The following is a 12,956-nucleotide window of genomic DNA, read 5'->3' on the forward strand; positions in this document are numbered from 1 at the left end:
CCAAAGGCTTTTCCTACTCAAGAGTTATTAGCCTTTAAAGAGTACTAGTTTGCTGCTTTGTTTATACATAACTGTTTGCAATTTATGGAATATTAATAGCCTGGAAGAAAACAAGCAAAAGCTCTTCCAGGTTATTTAAAAACAAAAGCCTAATTACCCAGGAGAAAATCTTAATAGACAGAAATACAAGTCCACTGCATTACACACTCATGGACAATCCAATCAGGACTACACTCTTCATACTTGTGCTATTCACATGACATAAATGAGACAATGTATTTTTAACTGTGAACGCCAGGAGCCAGCATACCACAATCTAGCAAGAATATGAGAGAAAAGAGACACTGAGCACCAGCTTCCTTGTACATATTCTAGTGCTTTAGGAACAAAAAATATTTCAAGATTACCTTATTGATATCATCGGCTGCCAGTCCAACTTGATGCAAGAGTTGTTTTACAGCTTCTATACACTTGTTGAAGAGTGCAGAACAAATCAGTTCAAATCTGGCCCTGTTTTTGTTTTTTTAAGTAAGGGGGGGAAAAGGAAGACTTTAATACATTCTCTTCTAGAAGGAAAAGTTACACCTGGTGTGGTTATTACAGCACAAGCTGAGGCCTGAAATGCAGCATTTTGAGCAAGGCCATGAGAAGCAGGTCTAAACAGCTCTGTTCTTATTAGCCAAACATAAAACCAACTTTCCTCTGTTACGACACCCAGCCAGCCTTAGGCATTCGAGGTTTGTATGACTGATCACAAAAGGGGCTGCAGTGACCCTCTTGTAAATATTTCTCCCTGCCTGGCCAATTCCTTACACTGGGTAAATGACACACTGTGGAGCAAAAATTTAACAAAATCATTCACATATTAGTTACTTTTTGGCTAACACACCAGTGAGCACACTAGACCACATGCAGAAAACAGTACATAGGTGGATGTTTTATATTAAAAACAGAAAAACAAAAGGCTTCAACCAGCATAAGCACCAAAATTTTAAACCCAGGACTTCTCACGTTATACATTAATTTCAACAAGATTTGAGTGGGCTGAAGACAACGTTGCAGTTACCTGTAACTGTCTTCTCTGCAGGCAGACATTGGGACTGCACAGGCCAGCTGTTCAGAAGATCTTTTCTGTTTAAAAAACCCTGCAGAGGGCCCCTCCCCTTTGGAGTGCACGAGATGCTGTTTTCCTGACTAAGTGGTCATGTGCTCTGAGAGAAGGCACCCCCCCCCTTCCCTTAGTTCTCCTGAAACACCATGAGTTCTACACCAACTGCTGGTCAGAGAATCCACAGCAGGAGGGAGGGAATGTGTGCCTGCACAGTAAAAACTCAATGAACAGTTATAGATGAGTGCAACCCTGTTTCATCATTGGTCTTCTGTGCAGTCCCACACAGAGATTAACAAGCTACTCATCATAGAGACTGGGTGGTACATTCATTGAAAAGGAGAATGTACGGCTGTTTTGCCCACTGATGTCTCTCTTCTCCACATTCACAAAACAGTACTTCACAAGAATGTCCAAAGACAACCATATTGCTGCCCTGGAGATGTCAGCCAATGGAACACCTTGCACAAACACAGCATGTAAAGCTTAAGCTCTTGTACAGTGTGCGTGGATCTGGAGGGGGCATGAAGTCCTGCTTGCGCAGCTACCTAAATAAAAGTTTGTGAAAAAACAGCTTTCCCTTTGGATAGACCTGAATGATAAACAAATAATTGTGGAAGCTTCCCAAAAGATCATGTCCTTTTAGGATAAAACAATAAAGATCCCCAAACATCCAAGGTTTGGAAACTCTGTTCAGAGGTAGAAGGGGGGTGGGGCGTGGCTCTGAGAAAAATACCAGGAGTGTGATATTCTGTGAAAGGTGGAATCTAGAAACCACCTTGGTTAAATTGCAGACCAAACCTCAGTATTATCTGCCTATCATGAAAACATGCTCCTGAGGGGAATTCTGGACAGAGGCCAAGAAGCCGGCAGCTCAGCGGGAGCAACAAAACTACTGAGAGGGACCACTAAGGCACAGTGGAGGTCCTTGGAGAAAAGACCGAGTAAGCCTTTAAGAAACAACTTGAAATAGAAATGGAAAAACAGTGGTCTGCCCTCACTAAGGGAATGTGATGTATATGTGCACCTTTAATGAGAATATGGCTAAACCTCATGACTTGAGGGAAATGAGGCATTCAAATACCAATGGAACAGGGCAGGGAGTCTCAGAAACCCCTTTAGAATTACCCAAACAGCAAAACATTTCCATTTCTGAATATGGGAGTCTAGTCGAGGGACTGTGAGCATTAAGAAACACACTAGCCACAGATCCTGAGAGATCTAAAGGCTGAGAGGTTTGAAAAGCTATGCTATTAAACAAAGCTTCTCCACATTGTGATGATACACAGCCCCTCTGTGTTCTAAATACGGGGTTTGAGGAAGATGTATATACCTACCCTATGATAAGTTGAAAAGTGCCTGGAACCAAATTTGTCTGGCCAAAAGGACAGGACAAGAATACAGTAAGTATCCTCAACATGAATTTTGGATAGGACCTCTCTATTAGTGGAAACAGTGGAAAGGCATTAAAAAAGAAGAAAGCCAGTCCATCTGATTTGAAAAGGATCAGCACTGGCCAGACAGCCGCTCATAGCCCCAAGGCAGGAAGCTGATGCTTTGATGTTGTAATGTGTGGCAAACAAATATTTTCCAGGGTATCCCCACAATGCAATAATGGAGTGTTTGTACTCTTCCCCAAGAGCCATTTGTGGTCTGAGCATCCGATCCTGTTCAATGCATCAGCTGTTGTTTTGTCAAATCCTGCAACGTGGACAGCTTGCAAAGTGCTCACTCCCAGACTGCGCCCCCTTGTATTTATATAAAACACAGTGATCATGTTCTGTTTAAATTCAGACCACTTTCCCTCTGTGCACAGCTGAAAATGAAATGAAGACTCTCAATTCTAACACATTTATGCGAAGGCATTTCGCAAAGGGCAACCAGGTATTGTGTGCTGTACAAGAATAGTAATGAGCACCTCAACTCTCCAATAATGCATGTGGTGATCATGCTCCCTTTAAGCTTTTAAGTCTTGTGAGCACAAATTCTACTTCATAAACTACTGGCATTAAAACTGTGAGCTACTGCATAAATTAGTTTGCTCTGGTGACATTTTTCCTGAGCTAAGATAAAAATGTGAGAGCCAGAGGCTAAAAAACTGTGAGCTTGCTCACACTAACTCAGAGAGAACACTGGTGACCATTATCTGAGGGGAAATAGTTCCAAACGATAACCCCTTACAGAGAATGTCATCTTGACACCACTAACAAACCATCCACACCATGTAACATGGGATAAGGAATCTCAGTTTTGAGAATGTGCAGGAGATTAAAAACCCTTGAAAATCAGTTTTGTAATGACTGTATTTTAAGTTGGGTATAAGACAGTGGCTGTGGTAGAGGCCATAATACATAATAACCTCTGGATAAAGCTGATAGAAAACAGTTATTAGTAACATGTCTGAACAACAATTTGATACAGGAAGTTTACTCTGAGGCAAAAAGGCACAAGCCAACATAAAATCTAGACAGTGTCTATAAACTTTCTGAGAAGGCATGTGCTTTGACTTCTTCCCATTAATTACAAGGCCGAGGTGTTGTCAAGTATTAGGATTAGATCTATGCGTGACTCCAGGGTTCCCCCGTACTTGCAGTTATAAGCCAGTCATCTAGACTGGGATTGCCTGCTCTCAAACTGTATACATAAGCACAACCAAAAGATTACAGTGACAAATGAATAATATAGTAACAAATTACAGAGCAATATAATATACCATATACAAAAGAATCATATACAATGAAAAGAACACAGGTCCCTCAGTAAAGATCAGTTTAAGGAGCATCAATTCCAGTTCCTGAAGCGGAATCAAAATGCAAAGTTCCAGTAGATGCCAAAGCATTCAGTCCTCACATGTGTAATGAGAAATCGTAGGAATTTCCTGTGGACAGGTCATCGACTTCCACTACACCTGTTTCTGAATCTTTATCAACAAGGGATATTCCACAAAATTCATAGTAATAAACACTACAATTCTCAGTCAAGATACATAGGGACCCAAAGTCTCCAGTATGTTCTCTCTCTTGGGACTCGCGTTCCCAAATGGCTCCAAGCAGCCGCTTCAAGTGGAACTGATACTCCTTAAACTGAACTTTACTGAGAGACCTGTGTTCTCTTCATTGTATATGGTTCTTTTGTATATGGTATATTATATTGCTCTGTATTTGTTAATATATTAGTCATTTATGACTATAACCTTTTGGTTATGTTTATGTACACCATTTTGGAGTGATTCTCTCGAATGTATTGCTCTCATAAACTGGCAAAATAGGTTCCTTATAGTTTAGGTGTTCTTCACATTCCAGAACCTTGTAGCTCCATTTGTAACAAAAAAATGAAATTTAAAAAAAATTAATTCAATTTGTTGTCATTTCCTGAATAAGCTGTACTTTTAATATATCCAACATGGTATGTTTATACCAAGTCAATTTATGCACACTGCATTTTATGTTCGCAAATTAACAAAGTAACTTTCAATTTATAAAGAGTACTAATACTGCACTTATTCAATTTTTATAAAAATTCTCATTTTTTTCTGGAAAACAATGGTCTCCCCCCCCCCCACCCCGCCCGGCTTCAAAATTTCCAGAAATTGTCCCTCTCTAGTTCTTGGTGGAGCAAGCTCCTTCTTCTTCAGTTCAGATGACCTCACTCTTTGTGCTTGTTTTGGATTTTGCTGACTTGGGTTGTGAGCCAGTCAAGGTTCTCGCAATCAAGATCAACATCTGGTCTGAAGTTGGAACCAACAGAACTGAGGCGATTGAAGGTGGGTCTGCCACAGCAGGCATTCTCGCCACTGACGTCTGGGTGTGCTCTACTGATCAATCAGAACCAGGCAAGGTCTCTGAATATGAGGCAGAGTTCCTTTAGCCTTAGGGGTGAACTGCTGACAGTGTTCGCATGCCGCCACATTATGACCCTCAGCAAGACAGACTGAGTACAGTAAACGTCTTCATTTTTGTCCCACACCTGGCACTTTTTTAAGTAATGCCTTCTGGGACATGGTTGAAGAAGGGTAAAGGAAAACGGTGAAGTAAAATCCGCATAAATCAGGAGTGGCCAACGGTAGCTCTCCAGATGTTTTTTGCCTACAACTCCCATCAGCCCCAGCCATTGGCCATGCTGGTTGGGGCTGATGGGAGTTGTAGGCAAAAAAAAAAACATCTGGAGAGCTACCATTGGCCATCTCTGTTATAAATAATGCCCCAGCAACAGAGAAAGTAGAACTCATAGAGACTGGTTAAAACTTGATCTTCACATTGTGGCAGCAAACAACAAACTGAGGGAAGGGGGGGCACCTCCTCTCAGCACATGTGACTATTCAGGCAGGAAAACAGTGTCTGGTATGCTCTGAAGAGTTTTTAAAAAGAGTTAGATCTTCCAAGCAGCTGGCTAGTGCAGCCCCAGTGTGGGACTGCAGCAAAGACTGACAAATGCTGTAATGACGATTTCAAGAATGTACATACACAATTTGATTCAAATTTGTAAAACCAATGAATAACTTGATTAAATGGTAACATACTACATATTCAACAGAAATTATACTTCAGGAAGTGTGTTTTAAGATTAATATTAAAGGAGTCAAGAAGTTTTCTAGAGAAAAAACCACCCACAGAGATTCTGCAACCATCAGCCTTACCTGGAAACATTACAGTCAAAATCCATCCCATCATAGAGGGAGTCAACAAAGCAGTTTGCACTTCCCAGCGTTGACAGGGCATGTTTTGCTACTTCAGCACTATTCATCAGCTTCATCATGGCCCTCGAATTTCCTCTCACATCACATTTATAAGACCTACATTTTCAAAAAATCTCATTACTAAGTGCAGGAAAAAAAAATACACGAAGCGATATTTCACTCATCATTCCTAATTAGCCTTAGCAGTTAAATGCCTTGACAAACATCCAGAGTTAGGTATAACAGAACACATAAGCATATCTCTTTGCTGGAAAGTGTCATTAATTATGCACTGAAAGAGCCCCAAAAGCCTGCTCTACACTGTTTTACCGGGTTGGTGAGTTTGGAGAGAGGGAGGGGGGGGTGCACCTGTGGAAGGGGGAGAGGCCGCCAGAGCAGCACAGAGATTGGGGCCTCCAGAAAAGTGGCGATGGAGAGAGCAGGGGTCACAAAAGGGGGGGCCCTCCACCCAAAATTTTTTCCCGTGGGTCCCCCCCAAACTGGAATTTTCTGGCTACGGGCGTGACCTGCTTATGAAAAGGGGGCTTGAATGAATGAACATATTTTGTGAAGATTACAATGTTATAAAAACACATTTCTCTTTCCTCACAACATGCAAGTTGATGCACATCTGTCTGTCTCAACTGCTGTGACAATTTTCTAAAACCTAGAGCATAATCTATCATACCAAAGACTTATGCATTATAAATGTCACTGATCGTTCTAAAAACAGCAACTCTTTCAGATGCTGGTTCAGTTCTGAATGTTATTCTAAAGCCAAGAGAGCTTACCTTTGAAATTCAGAAGCCAGATGCTGCGCTAAGGCTTCCGTGAAACAGATTCCACCTATGCTGTTATCTGTGTTAGTGGAAAGAATGTGGTATAGCCCACTGTTGACTTCTATAACTGTGATGGAGAGGGATGTTCCTCCAAGTTTGTAAACTAACACATTGCTTCAACAGGAAAAATTATAAAGATTGGAGATGTTAATGGGATATGAACATAATGCTAAAGCCCCTTAAAAAGGCAAACTTTCAAAATCATGACAACAGTCTCTTTAAAGCAATTTAAAATGCATGTAGCAAGACTGGTTAAGACTGAGATTTGAGTTACCTATCACTAACATTCGTCTATGAATCCCAAATTTAAAAATTCAGTAACTTAAATTTTGTAATTACAATTGTAATTTTCTTACTGCCATTTGAACTTACCAGCATTTAAAGAACTGATACTAGACATAGTATTTTGTCTTGTATATTCTTCACAAGAGTTCTCAGTATTACATGAAGATAAACTATTTATACCCAACTTTTCTCTACCTTAAGAAGTCTCAAAACAGCTTACATTTGCACTCATTTCCTCTCTCCACAATACCTACCTTGTGAGGTAGGTGGGGCTAAGAGAGTTTCTGAGAGGACTGCTACTGCCCCAAGGCCACCCAGCAGACTTCATGTGGAGGAGTGGGAAATCAAACCCAGCTCTCCAAATTAGAGTCTGCTGCTGTAATCTACACCATGGTAGCTAATCAAGCTAACTGCTTGAAAACTGTAGATCATTACCTTTTTCCATTGGGTGAATCTTGCCCAACCCCATAAGCCAACAGAGCTGCAGAAGGTTCATGAATTAACCTTAGAACATTCAGCCCAGCTGCCACAGCGGCTTCTCTGAGGTAGACAAAATTGTGAATTGGCATGTAATTTCAATCAACTATCTTGGCAATAATATTAAGCCATTTTATATGTACTGAGACTGTAGCATCATTAAATTATACTGGTTTTTAGATAATTATTTAATTTAAATTAACTTAAATTTATGAATTGTATTTTAATTGTTATTATTCTGATTTTATTGTTATATCATGGCATATGTACCATGTCTTGTAAGCCGCCCTGAGCCTGCCTTGGCGGGGAGGGCGGGGTATAAACAAAAATTTATTATTATTATCTTGTCTCAGTGCACAACAGCAAAAACTGCTCAGTCATGTTGGTACAACTGAACTCAAACAAACCTGCTGTGAAGTAATTATCATTTTCATTATCACAGAGTTACACCAGTTCAAGACACGCTTAAGTAGCCAAGCAAGTAAAACAAATGAACTGAATTGATGTTACCAGTAAACTAGATACAGCATAAAGTCTCCATAAAGACAGATATGAAGGCAGAGGCATGCTGACTCAACCTAAGCAACCTAATGTATCTAGTGTTTACAGGGGATTCTGCATCTAGATCTCCCACACCCAAGCCAAATACTCACTGGGTCTTCTAGCTACAATTCCTGCAAACACATTTAATCCCTGCCCCCCAAATAACATTCTTACCCAAGAACATTCTTTTGTTTCTCTCCAAAATCAAACGGCACTGTAATAACTGTGTCATTGACATCAGAACCCAAAGCAGATTGAGCTGTTTCTGCATATTAAGAAAAAACACCCATGGTATTATAAGAACAAATTCACATTGCAAAACTACCTTTACAGATAAGGAAGAGTAAAACTCAGAATTTTAGTTATTTACCTTTCATTTTCCTGAAGATCAATTTTGCAACCTCTTCAGGGGAAACAAGTTTGCCATCTATTTCATAATGAAGTTTTCCATTCTTTTCAATAACCTACAAATGACAACAACCAGAGACAATCCTCTAAGTGTCCGAAAAAGATCTGATGAAGGCAGCTACTTGTGTCTACTTGCTTCTGGGTGGATCTAAAGCAGGGGTGTCAAACTCTTTTGTTCTAGGGGCTAGATAAATGAGACCTGGTCAGGCCAGGCATGGGTGTCATAAAATGTACTACTAGGTAGCAGAGACATAAACCTTATAAAGGGCACAAACACAAACAACAATAATATTTAATTTATACCCCACCCTCCCTGCCGAAGCAGGCTTACGGCGGCTCACAACATAATATAAAGTACAAAGATTACATAATAAAACAGTAATCTACAACATTATACAATTTCCTTAAAATTCCCTTAAAACCATCTAATTAAAACCAACAATTTCATACAATCATATTTGGTGCTACATTTTCAAAATTTCTGATCTTACTCATATACAGATTTTTTTCATAGCTCGTAGGCCTGATAGGAGCCTTCCGGAGGCCTGATTTGGCCCCCAGGCCACATGTTTGACACCCCTGACCTAAAACCTCCAGAAGTTCTGGGAAATTTCTTTCCCAGAAGACAGGAATGCCTTCTTTATTAGCAATAGAATAATTAACAGGCATTCTCACGTCCTGACATGTTACTGTTTTATGGTTTCCCACGCTAATGCAACCCAGATCAAAGGTTTTCTGAATTTGTTAATTTTATTGCTATTGGTTTTTAACTTTGTACCACTTGGCATTCCAAACCCCACCAGCTATATGTGGCTCTGCTTACTGTACCTCATTCCTCGTCTGAAGAAGTGTGCATGCACACGAAAGCTTACGTTCGGAATAAAACTTAAGTTGGTCTTAAAGGTGCAACTGACTCAAAATACTAGAGCTCAAGGGCATCCAAAAAGGTTGATAGACAGTAGATTCAGGATAGACAAAAGGAACATTTTGTTAATGAGTGATAAAGATGTAGAATTAACTGCAAAAGAATATAGTGATGACCACTAACATAGCCGGCTCTAAAAAGGGGTTACACAGGATAGTGTTTAATGATGGCCTCTATCGCCTGTTGCTGGCCCTCCAGGGTAATTGGCTGCCTGCTGTGTGAGACAGGATGCTGGTCAGATCCAGCAGGCTTTTTATTATGTTCTTAGATAATGCAGAATAGAGAAGAAGGGCTTTGGCGCCTCCCAACGTGCTCCTTTTCATATCAGACTACTCTTGTACAATGGATACCTCTCAAGATCAACCAGATATTCTGAAGTAGCAGCAGCAAGTATTTGGAACAAGCAACTGAGGCAGTGATGTCACACCTGTAAAGGTCTACTCTCACCAGTTCTCGACAGCACCTGCTTTTTGGAAAGAAGACTCTGTTTTTCTTTTCTGTTAGGCTTCCAGATATTAAAACGGCATTTTGGGGAATTATTGTTACTACTGTTTTATTGATGTATTTGGTTTGATGATTTTATCCTCAGCTATGTTTTGTGTATTTGCCTCAAGAGCCTTCGTGCACAAAGGAGGAACATTAAGACTTACCATGAGCAGTCTGACATTGGTGGTTGGAAGACATCCTGCAGAATGAGTTAATCCTCCCATTTGTTCCAGTTCCCCCCACACTAGCTGAACTATGTTCAGAAAAGTCACTCACTTCAGAGGCTTTTCTGCAAGCAGCCCTACCTGCTTAGAGCAGGCAGGAGAAGCAACTCATTTCAAAAGGACACCTTCCAGCACCAGTGGATAACTGACTTGTACTAAAAACAAACTGCAGCACACCCAAAAAAGCAGGAAAAATGGCTTTTTAACCCACAAGTGTCTGAAACAAGTCTCACAAACTGTAAAATAATGAGTTGAAATGCTATACAGAATGCCAGAAGTACAAATGAAATTATCCTATTTAAGGCAGAAAACAATAAAGTACACGATTTACTCACTGGACATTTACTTTCTGCTATGTACTTCTGAGCCTGCAAATCACCAGAGCTGTCAAAAGAAGATAAATAGAAAGAAACTCTCAAAAGGGATCAGACAGAATAGTTTATTGCTCACATTTTCATTTCAGTGGAATCATGCAGCATGCAGTCTTGGTTCTGCTAAAATCCCAGTCCAAATGCATTAAGGCATAGGACCTACTTAGGGATGTTTTGTTCCTTATTTGTAAAAAAATAGCAACACAAAACCCAAAATAAATCCCATTCCAGACAATCACATTGATCTCTTATGCTTCTATTTAGCTCTCTTGTTCAGAGAACAGCTGCTTACTGACTATACTGTGTGAGAAAATATTTTACTCAGACTTATTTCCATGTCTTATCATATTACTTGGAAAGAGCAGCTCACTTTTTATTTACCACCTAAATGCCACTTAACCCTACAGTGAATCCCAAGAGAAAGTCCACCATGATTTTACGCACCTTCTCCCAAGAACCTGCTTCACTTTCACTACAGTGTTTGAAAGATTTCTTACTCTGTTTTGCTTTGCTGCCAGCCCAACCACCTGCAAGAAGAATTCAATGGTGTCATAAAACAGCATGCTATAATCTTCTTCACACTCCAGTCAAGAAAAATTACCTCTTCATTTTCGGAATATGCAACAACAGCAGGAGTAACTCTGTCACCGGCATCATTGGCAACAACATCCGCATGGCCGTCCTGAAAAAGTACACAACTTTATCACTAGGATCAATCACAAAAGAATTAAACACAAATTTCTACAGCTTATAAACCTATTTTAGCGTTTTCTACAATGGATCAGTTCTAGCAGAGGATATATTCTATTCCTAGACTGGAAGGCTGCAGACTGGACACACATTTTATATTTACACTGGAAAACAAGAAGTCAGTGCTAATGCTAGTTATACCTTCTGCTCCAGCATAATCAGGACTAATAATTTTTTAAAACCCCAAATTCTAAGAAAAACACTCCTTTACACAATCACGTTACCAAGATTCCAGTACAGTAGCAGCTTAAAGATCAACCAGTGTTTTAGGATAAAAGCTTTTGAGAGCTAAAGGTCCCCTTATCAGATATCCTCTGTTGGTATCCAAGGTGCTGAAGTTCCCCTTGTCAGATAACCTCTGTTGATTTACAAGGCACTACCGGACTTATATCACCAAAGGGATTATAATTTTCTTCGATCCCTAGAAAAATTTACAATAGAAGTATACTAAAAGCAACACATTATACAGAAAAGGAAACTGAAATGAGCAGCAGACACAAACAATACCAGGGTAACATAATCATTCCTTGTGTATGCATACAGTCTGTTAAGGAGATATCATGGACTCCAACTCAGAAATTCCAGCAGTAACAAATTATCACTAACATTACGCTGTTACAAAATATGCTTTGTACCGTGTGCATTACCTGCTTTCTCTATTTTAAGCAGTGTTTTTACAACAAATATAACCCACCACCAATCGTGATCATTCAAAAATTATGCTCTGTGAAATGCCTAGCAAAAAACAAAAATGAGCACTATCATTCGTATTAATCTTAAAATAAAGAAATATCCATTTATTAAAATAGCTGTATCCCACCACCTTTCCATGTAGCTTGGTACAATTTACAAATCATAATTAAAAACATTACAACTTAAAAGCAATAGACTAACAACTTAAAAGCAATAGACTAACATCTCCCAAATAAACTCTGTCCTCTCAGAAGAACTACATCTGAATGCAAATATTTAAAAATTGCCCCCCCCATCTCTAAGAAAGTGAACATATCTGTATTCTGTCTTTAGAAATCTGAACTATACCAACTGTCATCACATTTTTTTTTTTACAAACCACCCTTCTCCTCAGTGGGGACCCAAAGGGGTTGCATTGTAATCTTCTCCACTTTATCCTGTAAAACTTTCCTCTACAGAAAATATTTATGGTTTGCTCAAACAACAACCAGACTTTACAAAAAAGAAACCTCAACAACAACAAAAACAACAAGTCTGGAAGCAACCAATTGACCTTAAGCCAAATCATCAAAAAGAAGCAACAGTGTGAATGGGCAATTACTTTTTCTCTAAAAAACGCAAATCTTAAACCAGTTCCACAAATTCATCAGAATGAGATGAGCAAAAGGGTTGTGCCGCATCAAACCGCAAGCAGAGGAGGAATCATGGATTGGGCAAGACTGAGCATGACAGGTCACCAAATCCCTCTCCAAAGCAGTCCCCTGTTTTTGTTTCAGCCAGAGCTCTGCATTCCTGCAAAGGGGGTTCATGTATTTCCACAAGCTTAAATATTCGGGAGGACTTCTTAAACCGACTGGGTTTTGTTAATAGGGATTACAACAATTGGCTTTCAGTCACAATACTGTTTTGTTCAGCTGGCAACGTTTTCTCCATGAAAACCAGACTCAGGTTGAGTTCAGCGGCACCTTTAAGACCAATAAAGTTTTATTCAAGGTATAAGCTTGAAAAAGAGTGCAGGTATCTGGTACGTGAAGTAATGTGAATGCACCCAAAAACTTATACCTTGCGCAAACCTTTGTTGGTCTTAAGGGACTCAAACTTTGTTCTAACGCTTTCTCCACCTATCTCAAGCCTGCAAAAGAGAACAATTATTCATGAAGGCAATTTTTATA

The 12,956-nt window shown here is 39.7% G+C and overlaps 1 protein-coding gene across 1 annotated transcript in view; it reads right to left on the reverse strand.

Annotated features, from left to right (window-relative positions):
* The window catches only part of HSPA14 (heat shock protein family A (Hsp70) member 14), a 30,809-nt gene that overhangs the window by 16,521 nt on the left and 1,332 nt on the right, over positions 1–12,956 (reverse strand). The window contains exons 2-10 of the mRNA XM_060258277.1: positions 10,943–11,023; positions 10,786–10,868; positions 10,306–10,354; positions 8,298–8,391; positions 8,102–8,192; positions 7,343–7,447; positions 6,575–6,736; positions 5,745–5,900; positions 408–510 (exon numbers count right to left, since the gene is read on the reverse strand). Of these exons, the coding sequence (XP_060114260.1) occupies positions 408–510; positions 5,745–5,900; positions 6,575–6,736; positions 7,343–7,447; positions 8,102–8,192; positions 8,298–8,391; positions 10,306–10,354; positions 10,786–10,868; positions 10,943–11,023 (924 nt within the window). The remainder of the gene's footprint in view (positions 1–407; positions 511–5,744; positions 5,901–6,574; positions 6,737–7,342; positions 7,448–8,101; positions 8,193–8,297; positions 8,392–10,305; positions 10,355–10,785; positions 10,869–10,942; positions 11,024–12,956) is intronic.

This window comes from Heteronotia binoei, chromosome 17 (assembly GCF_032191835.1).
Source record: "Heteronotia binoei isolate CCM8104 ecotype False Entrance Well chromosome 17, APGP_CSIRO_Hbin_v1, whole genome shotgun sequence".
NCBI classification, from domain to species: Eukaryota; Metazoa; Chordata; class Lepidosauria; order Squamata; family Gekkonidae; genus Heteronotia; species Heteronotia binoei.